Here is a 13,950-nt window from a genome sequence, read left to right as displayed (position 1 = left end):
GGCGCTCATATATATGGGGCCAAGGAAGTACACATTTTATTATCATATGATCATTGTACGGGTCTTCAGTTCTGGTAGTCAGTGGGGGGTTGATCGGCTCCCTTCACCACATCTAGCATTTGTGTTCTCTATCTCTCTGTCTCCTCTCTCACGCTTTCGCACGCGCACCCTCACAAATAACATTGTGCATGTCATCAAGCAAGACACCATTTGAAACAATAAAAGGAGGGAAGAAAGTCCCACCCATTTTGCAAACTAAGGACAAGATATTTGAGGCAAACAAATATGTACAAGATATGGATGAAACATACAGGAAGATAAAGATTGCTCTTGAGAAGACTCGGGCTAATCAAAAGAAAACTGTTGATCATCACCATCGTGAACTTGTATTTTCACTTGGTGACTGGGTACTTTTGCGCTTTGAATAGGCCAGGTTAAGGAAAAGGAAAGGCAAGAAATGTTTGTTTTCTAAGCTCAGTATGCGATATTATGATCCTTTTCAGATTTCAAAAAAGATCAGCGATGTAGCTTACAGGTTGAAGCTACCAGAAGGATGGATAATACATAATGATTTTCATGTCAGCCTTCTAAGGCCCTTTGTTGGTGATGTGCCACAAAATATGCTTAATGAGGAACAGTCTGAAGTGGAAGAATTGGATGAGATTCTTGTTTTTGAACAGATATTGCCACATAAAGAAAGGAAGGTTAGAGGAAAGGTTGCAAGACACTATTTGGTGAAGTTCAAGAACTATCCATCATTGGATGCTAAATGGATGGAAGAGTCTGAACTGGTTGATTCACCTCAGCTATTGCAACTATATCTTGAAGCCTTTCAGATGGAGCCCACAGTGACTTGATGTAGCTCTTTGGAGCTAGGTGAGAGTATGCTTCATGATGCTTAAAGGATTAGTTTAGCAATTGTATCTACTCTTTCTATACAGAATTTGGCTAGAGAAGTTTATGCTTGAGAGTACACCAGAAGACTTCTATGCTTGATATATGTGTGGTAGCCAGGTTGGTGAAATTGTCTAATCGTCCAACGTTACATTTTCAAAAGCATGTATATCTTGGATTTCCATCATAGAATATATGTGATATCAAGAGATATCAAAATGTATTATTGGCATGCAAGCGAGGTCGCTTGCAGTATTTCAAGGGTCGGGTATGCCACCAGGAGGTGTATTTTTCCTGTTGCATTCTTTATATATGTACTACATATTTTTATTTATTTTATTTTTACTTGTTTTTCCCAGAACCCTTGAAAAGGTGCAAGCGGACATTGCATGGCCAATGTGAAACGGCTGCAGCCAAACAAGTGTCTCACATCAGGAGTCTAGGTCGGTTAATCTGGGACCGGTCGGGCTAGTTAGCACTGAATTCTGACGAGTATGGAAGCCTGTGCGCGCCATAAGAGAATTCGGGCCACTCGGCAAGTCACTTACAAGTTAGTGGGAACTAGGGAATTAAACCAAAGGGGCAAATTGGACACTTGGTAGTAGCAGAGCAACCTATAGGTCAACACTTACTCCATCCGAGCTGGGGCCCGCCATATCAGTCTTGTTGGTATGCTGCCACGTCAGTATCTCATGATTTGCACCACAATTTGTGAGCAGCTATATGCTGATTGAGCGCGCATGCTCCATGTCGGCATTACACTACTCCAGTCCGGTGCAACAATGCCACATCATCACTTTGTGACAGATACGGTGACTGGAAATTCAAAAACCACTGCTATTGATCAAACGCATCCACATAAAAGTCTTCAGTTCAGCGCTCAAACTCTTGTAATCGGGTCCAAGATCTCTCTCTCTCTCTCTCTCTCTCTCTCTCTCTCTCTCTCTCTCTCTCTCTCTCTCTCTCTCTCTCTCTCTCTCTCTCAAGATTAATGGTGCTAATCTTGTAATTAAGACTTAAAACTTCACACTTAAGATCAAAATGAGACTCGAGAGACTTAATGTGTGTTCGATTCCTGAATGAACGCTTGAAACCTGCGTACAATACGCTCCTTATATAAGAGACGAAAAGACACAAATGAAAAGCCACGTCTCATGGTGAAGAAACATGACTTTAGATGTAAAGACACATCCTTTCAGCGAAGGGCTGCAACCATTGGACGAAGAGTCGCAACCGTAGAGCAAAGGGGTGTGACCAGTCGTGGAAGGAGTGTGGCTTTTGGCGATGAGGCATGTCTCTTGAGCGAAAGGTCGTGACCATCCAAGCGTGGGGGTCCTCCTTGGCATGGCACTTTGCGTATCTGCAACTAGGAGTAGATGTAATACTGTAACATAGTAACAATCGTGACATTCCCACCCATTTAAAATGAGAGCCTCAATTAAAGAAATGACTTCTCATATTGATAGAACTCTGGAAAAGCATTGAATCTTTAAAAATCTTCAGTCTTTGAGTTATCTAAAACCTTTGTTTTAAACCTTCACTTCTTTCGAAACTTTTTTGCTTTGACTGCTAAATCCAATGTCATTGCATTTATTCAAAGACTTTTTAGAGGAATCTGACATAATCAAGTTGACTGCAATAAGAGGTTGATCTTCAAAATTCTTCATGTGATGTAAGACTTCTGGTTCAAAATCTTCCACTAACTACGAAATAGTTGGTGAAAAGGAAATCTTCTCAAAACATTCTTCGGAGGGGATAACTTCAATGTTACTAATCACTGGAGAGGATTTTGAATTGAGACTGTAATCATCTTCCAATAATGAATCCCAAGATTCTTCATAATCGTCTTCACAAACTGCCACTTCATGACTTGCAGTTGGCATATCATCATCCAGCAAAGAATCAAAGAAAGCATAATCATCTTCTGACTCCGAATTTGCAACCATATTCTTATCTTTGTCTAGTAACGAAGCATCACTTGGAAAAACTTCTTTCTTAAAATCATCTTTGTCTTGATCAATTGATTCAGGAAAAGTTAATGAATTCAAAAATTGATCAATTATAATTTATGCATCTGCATCATAGATCATATTCGTTTCATACTCCATTGTATCATGCTATTTGACTTGTACCTGTGAGGCTTGAATCACTCGTTCCCCATGATAAAGCCCGTGTAAAGGGGTGTGACCACTCGTCAAAGGAGTGTGGCTTTTGGCGATGAGGCATGTCTCTTGAGCGAAAGGTCGTGACCATCCAAGCGTAGGGGTCCTCCTTGGCATGGCACTTTGCGTATCTGCAACTAGGAGTACATGTAATACTGTAACATAGTCACAATCGTGACATTCCCTCCCATTTAAAATGAGAGCCCCAATTAAAGGAATGACTTCTAATATTGATAGAACTCTGGAAAAGCATTGAATCTTTGAAAATCTTTAGTCTTTGAGTTATCTGAAACCTTTGTCTTAAACCTTTGCTTCTTTCGAAACCTTCTTGCTTTGAGTGTTAAATCCCATGTCATTGCATTATTCAAAGACTTTTTAGAGGAATCAGGCATAATCTGGTTGACTGCAACAAGAGGTTGATCTTCAAAATTCTTCATGTGATGTAAGACTTCTGGTTCAAAATCTTCCACTAACTACGAAATAGTTGGTGAAAAGGAAATCTTCTCAAAACATTCTTCGAAGGGGATAACTTCAATGTTACTACTCACTGGAGAGGATTTTGAATTGAGACTGTAATCATCTTCCAATAATGAATCCTAAGATTCTTCAGAATCCTCTTCACAAACTGCCACTTCATGACTTGCAGTTGGCATATCATTATCCAGCAAAGAATCAAAGAAAGCATAATCATTTCTCACTCCGAATTTGCAACCATATTCTTATCTTTGTCTGGTAACAAAGCATCACTTGGAAAAACTTCTTTCTTAAAATCATCTTCAATTGATTCAGGAAAAGTTAATGAATTCAAAAATTCATCAATTATAATTTATGCATCTGCATCATAGATCATATTCGTTTCATACTCCATTGTATCATGCTATTTGACTTGTACCTGTGAGGCTTGAATCACTCGTTCCCCATGATAAAGCCCGTGTAAAGGGGTGTGGCCAGTCGTGGAAGGAGTGTGGCTTTTGGAGAAAAGGCATGTTTCGTGAGCGAAAGATCGTGACCATCCAAGTGTAGGGGTCCTCCTTGGCATGGCACTTTGCGTATCTGCAACTAGGAGTAGATGAAATATTGTAACATCGTCACAATCGTGACATTCCCTCCCATTTAAAATGAGAGCCTCAATTAAAGGAATGACTTCTAATATTGATAGAACCCTGGAAAAGCATTGAATCCTTGAAAATTTTCAATCTTTGAGTTATCTCAAACCTTTGTTTTAAACCTTTGCTTCTTTCGAAACCTTTTTGCTTTGACTACTAAATCCCATGTCATTGCATTATTCAAAGACTTTTTAGAGAAATCTAGCATACTGAGGTTGACTGCAATAAGAGGTTGATCTTCAAAATTCTTCATGTGATGTAAGACTTCTGGTTCAAAATCTTCCACTAACTGCGAAATAGTTGGTGAAAAGGAAATCTTCTCAAAACATTGCTCGGAGGGGATAACTTCAATGTTACTAATCACTGGAGAGGATTTTGAATTGAGACTGTAATCATCTTCTAATAATGAATCCCAAGATTCTTCAGAATCGTCTTCACAAACTGCCACTTCATGACTTGCAGTTGGCATATCATCATCCAGCAAAGAATCAAAGAAAGCATAATCATCTTCGGACTCCGAATTTGCAACCATATTCTTATCTTTGTCTGGTAACGAAGCATCACTTGCAAAAACTTCTTTCTTAAAATCATCTTTGTCTTCATCAATTGATTCAGGAAAAGTTAATGAATTCAAAAATTCATCAATTATAATTTATGCATCTGCATCATAGATCATATTCGTTTCATACTCGATTGTATCATGCTATTTGACTTGTACATGCGAGGCTTGAATTACTCGTTCCCCATGATAAAGCCCGTGTAAATGGGTGTGACCAGTCGTCGAAGGAGTGTGGCTTTTGACGAAGAGGCATGTCTCTTGAGCGAAAGGTCATGACCATCCAAGCGTAGAGCTCCTCCTTGGCATGGCACTTTGCGTATCTGCAACTAGGAGTACATGTAATACTGTAACATAGTCACAATCTTGATATTCCCTCCCATTTAAAATGAGAGCCTCAATTAAAGGAATGACTTCTAATATTGATAGAACTCTGGAAAAGCATTGAATCTTTGAATATCTTCAGTCTTTGAGTTATCCTTTGTCTTAAACCTTTGCTTCTTTCGAAACCTTTTTGCTTTGACTACTAAATCCCATGTCATTGCATTATTCAAAGAGTTTTTAGACGAATCTGGCATAATCAGGTTGACTGCAACAAGAGGTTGATCTTCAAAATTCTTCATGTGATGTAAGACTTTTGGTTCAAAATCTTCCACTAACTGCGAAATAGTTGGTGAAAAGGAAATCTTCTCAAAACATTCTTCGAAGGGGATAACTTCAATGTTACTAATCACTGGAGAGGATTTTGAATTGAGACTGTAATCATCTTCCAATAATGAATCCCAAGATTCTTCAAAATCGTCTTCAGAAACTGTCACTTCATGACTTGCAGTTGGCATATCATCATCCAGCAAAGAATCAAAGAAAGCATAATCATCTTCTGACTCCGAATTTGCAACCATATTCTTATCTTTGTGTGGTAACGAAGCATCACTTGGAAAAACTTCTTTCTTAAAATCATCTTTGTCTTCATCAATTGATTCAGGAAAAGTTAATGAATTCAAAAATTCATGAATTATAATTTATGCATCTGCATCATAGATCATATTCGTTTCATACTCCATTGTATCATGCTATTTGACTTGTACATGTGAGGCTTGAATCACTCGTTCCCCGTGATAAAGCCCGTGTAAGGGGGTGTGACCACTCGTCGAAGGAGTGTGGCTTTTGGCGAAGAGGCATGTCTCTTGAGCGAAAGTTCGTGACCATCCAAGCGTAGGGGTCCTCCTTGGCATGGCACTTTGCAAATCTGCAACTAGGAGTAGATGTAATACTGTAACGTAGTCACAATCGTGACATTCCCTCCCATTTAAAATGAGACCCTCAATTAAAGGAATGACTTCTGATAGTGATAGAACTCTAGAAAAGCATTGAATCTTTGAAAATCATGAGTCTTTGAGTTATCTGAAACCTTTGCTTCTTTCGAAACCTTTTTGCTTTCACTGTGTCACATGACACATCCCAACCCTATGAGTCCGTGGACAAGCTACACCATAACAGGGTTTCCGTCCAAGTCCAGTCAAGTTAGATTAGGAGTGATCTGGCACTTTTGTGAGTCCATTCGTAGACCGTGCATGCCCAGTCACTCATTGTAGATGCATATCCTCTGGTTGCATAAGCACAAGCATAAGCATTTCCATCAAAGGCAGTTTGGGGATTTTTCAGATGACTTTATCCCATCATTCCGTAATTTTGACATTTTTCACTTATTTATTAAGTTACTTTTGTTGGGTAGTCAGTAGGGCAAATTGGGTAAGTTAATTTATAAGCAAACCCAAGTTAGCACAAATTGGCAGATGAGCAGAGAGCACAACAGGCTTCCCCAAGCAGCAGGTGTTCCCTCCCTCTCAACAAGAACCTCCACATCCCCTTGGCGAGGCCAGAGCATCAAGCATAGCGATTCAGCATAGAGCATCTTCTCCTCGCCGGTGTTTACCAGATAGCCATCGCCATACTTGGTGCTGCCTAGCGTTTCCATCATTGCTAGGATCGCCATCAAAGAGACCAGATCAGTGTTTTTTTGTCACAGTTCAGGCCAGCGTTTTTGCAGCCACTAACGCCAGCAAGTCCAAGTTTTTGCAGCGTTTTCTGGAGCAGCCTTTACAGCGAATTGCAGCCCTTACAAACCTGCTGTGTGGCAGCGTTTTCAGCATCCTGTCGACACCCACAACACAACCTAAGTGCAGTGAAAGGACAGCGTTTTATTCTCAGAATTTCAGCCCTGAACCCGCAGCAAAAACCCAGATCCCCTTCAGCGTTTTTATCCAGGATTCAGCCCGACAAGAACAGTCCAACTTCAGCCACAAGAAAGATCCCAGATTCAGCCTAAGTTGCCGCCGTCTTCATCGTCATCGGCATAGTCCATTGCATTAGCATCTGTACGCATTTGCACAATCAAATAGACCACTCTCGCCGACGAGAGTGGGGCCTTCGGAGGAGGGTTTTACAACCCCTTGGTGTCGTATCTCTTCTCTCTCCTTCTCTCAGTCTCATTCACTTGCATGTACAATCCACTCACTTTGTTCGTGACCACAGCACTCTACAAGACGGAAAGCTCTCTCTTTCCCTAAGAACTAAAAGGAACCTTGAGCAATAAAGATCACTGATCTTGAGAAAGTACAACATTCAATCCGCTGCACCTAACACACTGCTAAATCCCATGTCATTGCATAATTCAAAGACTTTTTGAAGGAATCTGGCATAATCAGGTTGACTGCAACAAGAGGTTGATCTTCAAAATTCTTCATGTGATGTAAGACTTCTGGTTCAAAATCTTCCACTAACTGCGAAACAGTTGGTGAAAAGGAAATCTTCTCAAAACATTCTTCGGAGGGGATAACTTCAATGTTACTAATCACTGGAGAGGATTTTGAATTGAGACTGTAATCATCTTCCAATAATGAATCCCAAGATTCTTCATAATCGTCTTCAGAAACTGCCACTTTATGACTTGCAGTTGGCATATCATCATCCAGCAAAGAATCAAAGAAAGCATAATCATCTTCTGACTCCGAATTTGCAACCATATTCTTATCTTTATCTGGTAACAAGCATCACTTGAAAAAACTTCTTTCTTAAAATCATCTTTGTCGTCATCAATTGATTCAAAAAAAGTTAATGAACTCAAAAATTCATCGATCATAATTTATGCATTTGCATCATAGATCATATTCGTTTCATACTCCATTCTATCATGCTATTTGACTTGTACATGTGAGGCTTGAATCACTCGTTCCCCATGATAAAGCCCATGTAAAGGGGTGTGACCAGTCGTCGAAGGAGTGTGGCTTTTGGCGATGAGGCATGTCTCTTGAGCGAAAGGTCGTGACCATCCAAGCGTAGGGGTCCTTCTTGGCATGGCACTTTGCGTATCTGCAACTAGGAGTAGATGTAATACTGTAACATAGTCACAATCGTGACATTCCCTCCCATTTAAAATGAGAGCCCCAATTAAAGGAATGACTTCTAATATTGATAGAACTCTGGAAAAGCATTGAATCTTTGAAAATCTTTAGTCTTTGAGTTATCTGAAACCTTTGTCTTAAACCTTTGCTTCTTTCGAAACTTTTTTGCTTTGACTGCTAAATCCAATGTCATTGCATTTATTCAAAGACTTTTTAGAGGAATCAGGCATAATCTGGTTGACTGCAACAAGAGGTTGATCTTCAAAAGTCATCATGTGATGTAGGACTTCTGGTTCAAAATCTTCCACTAACTACAAAATAGTTGGTGAAAAGGAAATCTTCTCAAAACATTCTTCGAAGGGGATAACTTCAATGTTACTAATCACTGGAGAGGATTTTGAATTGAGACTGTAATCATCTTCCAATAATGAATCCTAAGATTCTTCAGAATCGTCTTCACAAACTGCCACTTCATGACTTGCAGTTGGCATATCATCATCCAGCAAAGAATCAAAGAAAGCATAATCATCTTCTGACTCCGAATTTGCAACCATATTCTTATCTTTGTCTGGTAACGAAGCATCACTTGGAAAAACTTCTTTCTTAAAATCATCTTTGTCTTCATCAATTGATTCAGGAAAAGTTAATGAATTCAAAAATTCATCAATTATAATTTATGCATCTGCATCATATATCATATTCGTTTCATACTCCATTGTATCATGCTATTTGACTTGTACATGTGAGGCGTGAATCACTCGTTCCCCATGATAAAGCCCGTGTAAAACCAGTTCACGTCCATCTTTGAACAAATTAGTAGTATGTCCTCGAAAGCTAATTGATGGATAATAATGAAATAACCAATGCTGACCAAGAATCAAGTCATAGTAAGATAAAGGCATGACTTTGAAATCCAATTGATCCGCAGAATTTTGAATATCGAACTAAAACTGTCGAATTGTCTCATCACAAGTTAAAATTGATCCATCTGCTAATTCTACATCATATAAATGAGATGTCTTCTGAGTTGGTAAGCAAAGCTGTCGAACTATCTGAGTGCTGACGAAATTATTCGAGCATCCACTGTCCACCAAAACATTGATGGAGCGACCATTGAGCATTCCAAGAAGGCTCAAAACTTGCTATGAAAGAGGCTCCAAAATTGAAGAATCACATTGAGCATGCTTCATAAGGATAGTCGTATCCGCTGAGACATGAACTGTATTGACCACAGAGTTTCCTTTATCTTGAGCAAAAGCTGGTTGTTCAGAATTGGATGATGTTTCTGCGTTAGAATTTATTTTTTAGATTAGACGGATTTGGTCTTTTTAGACATTGATACCATCTATGGTCACCACCGCAAATTGTACATAATCCATCCTTCTTTGAAGTCCAATAAGTTTTTGAGAAGAGCCTTGCCGAGTATTGGAACACCGATCTTGAGAAAAATCACGTCCTTTACCACGATCAAGTGGAGCATTTGAAGGAGATCAGCTTTGAGATTGTCGATCTTGAGAATAGAACCTTGAAGTTGAATAAGGCTCCGTTGCTTGCTGTCTGAACTGAGATTGTTGCTATTGACTTTGGCTATAGCTTTCTCTGCGATCGTGTTGTGAAAAGCAAGCGCTGTTTGAAGATTTGGCACCATTCCACGTATGGTTCCATTTATCGCCAAGACGCTCCACATAGACTATTGCAACATCCAAGGTGGTAGGGTTGTATTTGTGCACATCGTCCTTTAGGGTTGGTTCAAGCCCGTCAATGAAATTGTGAGATCCTCTATCTCCATAGTTAATCTCTGAAACTCTTTGATGTACGCGACCAAGGAACCTGTTTGGCTCAGGCGGCGAAGAGAGGACCGGGTATGAAAATCCGCATTGGCAGGTTCGAACGCCTTGCGAATAGCCCGCCGGAATTTATCCCAAGAAGGTGTGTTACCATAAGCAACCCGTTGTTGCCACCAAAGAAATGATGTGTCCTTGAGCAGAGAACTAGGAAGTGAAACTTTTTTACTCTCTTCTAAGTCCGTGTTGAACAAGTAGACCTCCATTTTGAATAGCCATTGGTCCAGCACGCGCTTGTCGTGGCGACCATTATAGGGCTCGGGCAGTTTAACATCCAATTCTTCATCTATGCAGCATTAAAAATTTTATGAAGTAATTGAAGTTCACGATTGTCTACCTCATCAGTTGGATCAGGTTCGTTTTGTTCAACCACTGAAGCTTCATAGGTGTGGAAGAAGCAGCATCAGTCGTCCAAGAAGCAGTAAGACGACTCCGAGAAGTGTTTTGCGTCTTAATCTGATCCAAGCGAGTGTGAAGTGATGCGAGGCTTGTGGAAAGTGTTACTATCTGTTCCTTGATAAGAGTAAGGACGTCTTCAAATTGATCTTCTCCGTCCTGAGAAGTCGGCATGGTGCATGTTCTGGTTCGAGAACAGGTTCTGTGACAGGTCCTCCAAGAGCAAAAAGTCCTTCTGGAATAGATTTGCGCTCAGGAGTTGGGGAATTGGGAACAATTATCATGTCCGGCTCTGAGCAGGAGAATCCAAAATCACAATCACTACATGTGGAGTGAAATTTTCCGGCAAGATTTTGTTCGGAATTTTTTTTTATTTTTCTGACAGGTTATCCAACTGTTCTCATCGGCGAAGGATAATGCCCGCAAAGTCTGCACACCAAGTCAGCACTAAGAGGAGAAGCTCTGAGAGGAGAAGCTGGAGAAGAACCTTCAAATAAAATGGCGCATCGCTAGCTTTTTTTGCCGCTTTTTTTTATGTAAGTTTAATTGAAAGGTTCACGTGAAAAGGAGCTTTCACATAGTCTTTAAAAAATACAGGGTTGACCGACTGGCCGGCCACTATTAAAATTAAGTTATATGAGCTGAAAATGCCTTGCGCTACTTCAGCTTACATTAAAAAAAACTCCATCGAAGAGTTTCCAACGATTCAACCAACCAGCGCTTCAGCTCAGTGATTTCAAAATTTCAACGTGGATGGTTTTAGAAGCCAGCAAGTAGCTTTTTAAGCGAAGGGGTGTGCACCTCGTCATGTGAGGAAAAGTCTAGCCCCCGAAGGAGTGCCAACTGATAGGTGTGTGAAAGTCGACGATGCGGAAGCGTAGAGACCAAGGGGAGTGAGCACGAGAGAGAGAGAGAGAGAGAGAGAGAGAGAGAGAGAGAGAGAGAGAGTCTCCTGAACCAATCAACCTTGGCAATGAATAACTGAATGTGTATACAATGGAGGCAAGGGGTTGCTTACTTAGCAATCCTAGTAAATTGCCCTACCCAAGACTTTGACAAATAAGTAAAATAAATACCTAAAAGCCAAACTAAATAATGGGATCACATTGGGTAGTTCACTTGAGATGCCTAAACTTTAACAAGGTGAAGAGGTAGGGAAGCAATGAAGAGGCACGATAGAGGGGTACCTTAAGAAAGGGGCAGGGCAACAGGTGAAGAGTCACTGTGGAGAGGTATCATCCGACTATGAAGATACACGACCCGATAGAAAGGTGCCAATGAAGAGATGCGGCTCGAGAGCTCCTGCAATAATTCTCAACACACACATGTATGTTTCCTGTCGTGTGCTTGTTCGCGGGAAGGGGTGCGAGGGCAGGTTTGAAAGCGTGTCACCCGAGCAAAGGTGCACGAGGTTCTCAGGATACGCTATGCACACACATCTGAGTTTTGTTTTCTGTATACAGCATTGAGAAAGAAGGTTTAAGTTACCTCATACGTGTAGCTGTGTACGTACCATCTTTCTTCTGCTTCCATGCAACTCCGGGAAGAAGGGGGGAAGAGGTTAGCGGCGAGGGTGAGGAGCTCACAACCTTCGGGTCCCGGAAAAAAATTTGCTTTGATACCACTGTGAGAATTAGTGGTGCTAATTCTATAATTAAGGCTTAAAACTTCATACTTAAGATCAAACTAAAACTCAAAAGACTGAATGAATATTTGATTGCTTGAATGAATGCTTGAAAACTGAGTACGATAGGCTCCTTATATAGGAGACGTAGAGACACAAATAAAAAGACGCATCTCATGGTGGAGAGACATGACTTTAGATGTAAAGACGCATCCTTTCGGCGAAGGGCTACAACCATTGGACGAAGAGTCACAACCGTAGAGCGAAGGGGTGTGACCAATCGTCGAAGGAGTATGGCTTTTGACGAAGAGGCATTCTCTTGAGCGAAAGGTCGTGACCATCCAAGCGTAGAGGTCCTCCTTGGCATGGCACTTTACGTATCTGCAACTAGAAGTAGATGTAATAATGTAACATAGTCACAATCGTAACACTCTCTCTCTCTCTCTCTCTCTCTCTCTCTCTCTCTCTCTCTCTCTCATATCCTACACAGTTCCAACTAGATGCTTAGTTCACATCTAGCAGTTAGGATTCTATTGTACCCCTTTTTTCAGTCCCTTTTCCATTTTTGGTACTCAAACATTGTATCAGATTGACCGCGTTGTAACTTTTTGGTCTCATCAGTCATTTTGGCCTTTTGAAGACATATATAACATTTCATTTCCTCATCTCTCTCTCTCTCTCTCTCTCTCTCTCTCTCTCTCTCTCTCTCTCTCTCTGTGTGTGTGTGTGTGTGTGTGTGTGTGTGTGTGTGTGTGTGTTAGGGACTTCTTACCTGAAAATATAGTCATAAGCTTTGGAGAACTTGGCAAGCACCCGCTTGATACTTGTTGAGTCATCAGTAGTAGAAACTCCTACCACTTCAGGTACTTGGACCAACTCCTTGAAGAAGGGCAGGGTTTTTAGATGCTTTATAAAATGAGTCCATTCAGGCCATGGATGTGTAACCAGGTCTATAAAGCCGCTTGCAGAGACATCAATAATGTCTGAGGTAGAATCGTTGTCGGGAGTAACAGAAGACTGTTGAACTTTGCATCTACGGTCCATTTTGAGGTGCTTCAACTCTTCCAGAACCGAGTTCAAAGACTGCCTCTGTGATTCCAACTGTGAAGATAGAAGCACGAGGGACCGACTATGCTGTTCCACCATGCTCTCAAGATGGTTTAGCCTTTCATGCACCTTGTCGACCGGAAGCTGTACAGAATTTGAATTACAGCTTTGTCCCAAATCAAGAGTTCCTTTGTTGGGCTCTGACTCAGAATGTTGAGGCATCTGGTTCATATTCTTCTCTTCTAGGCTGACTGAAGTACAACCTTCCTCTGCAGGCACATTAGCTTCAGAACTATTTGTTAAAGGAATATCAACAGCCACTAATGCTTGCATGCCGCTGCTTAATGATTCAAAGTGCAACCCCAGTGGTCCTCTCTTGCAAAACTGCTTATGGATGGGTATGCGCAAAATTGGGCGCAGCCCCTTGCCACGAGCAAATGCGTCTTCCGTACAAGAGCTCGGGCTATGGCGGGACAAACCTGTGGCCACAGTAGACGAAAATTTTCTTCGGAGAGTTCGCAACGCTGCATGGGTAGCGTTGCCATTCTGCATCTTCAGTAAAAATCTCCCTAAAACCTCAGCTAAAGCACCACTAATGAACTATGTATAATCTGTAAGCTCAAAAGCCTGCAGCGAATGGTTCCTCCACCGTGGACATGCACTCTCCTACATGGCTACCACTGAATGGTTGTTCTCGACAATCTAAGGGGGGGTTCAGACGGGGGCGGCGGAAGTAGTACGCTAAAAGTGCAACTTCCAGCCGAAAGACGTGTGGAAGGTGCTCTACCTCCAACCTTGTGTTCAGACTGGCCCGGCGGCAATCTAAGGTAAAACTCAAAAAAACATTTTATAAAGGCCCTATAAATCATTAAAAAAACTGCAGATGGCTTTAGAAAAGCTGCCACGCATACGCTAAT

At 41.1% G+C, this 13,950-nt stretch overlaps 1 protein-coding gene across 2 annotated transcripts in view; it reads right to left on the bottom strand.

Moving 5' to 3' along the window:
* LOC147426753 (uncharacterized) overlaps positions 1–13,712 on the bottom strand; it is a 72,883-nt gene extending 59,171 nt beyond the window's left edge. For both annotated transcript variants that reach the window (XM_086498121.1, XM_086498120.1), the window contains exon 1: positions 12,759–13,712. In XM_086498121.1, coding sequence (XP_086354247.1) covers positions 12,759–13,585 — 827 coding nt within the window. In that variant the 5' untranslated portion in view covers positions 13,586–13,712. The remainder of the gene's footprint in view (positions 1–12,758) is intronic.
* Between the last annotated feature and the right edge of the window lie 238 nt (positions 13,713–13,950).

This window comes from Adiantum capillus-veneris, chromosome 24 (genome assembly GCF_014529385.1).
Source record: "Adiantum capillus-veneris isolate H3 chromosome 24, ASM1452938v2, whole genome shotgun sequence".
Taxonomy (NCBI): domain Eukaryota; kingdom Viridiplantae; phylum Streptophyta; class Polypodiopsida; order Polypodiales; family Pteridaceae; genus Adiantum; species Adiantum capillus-veneris.
Note: the sequence above shows the minus strand (reverse complement) of the source record. Positions and strands in the feature narration are given on the sequence as shown.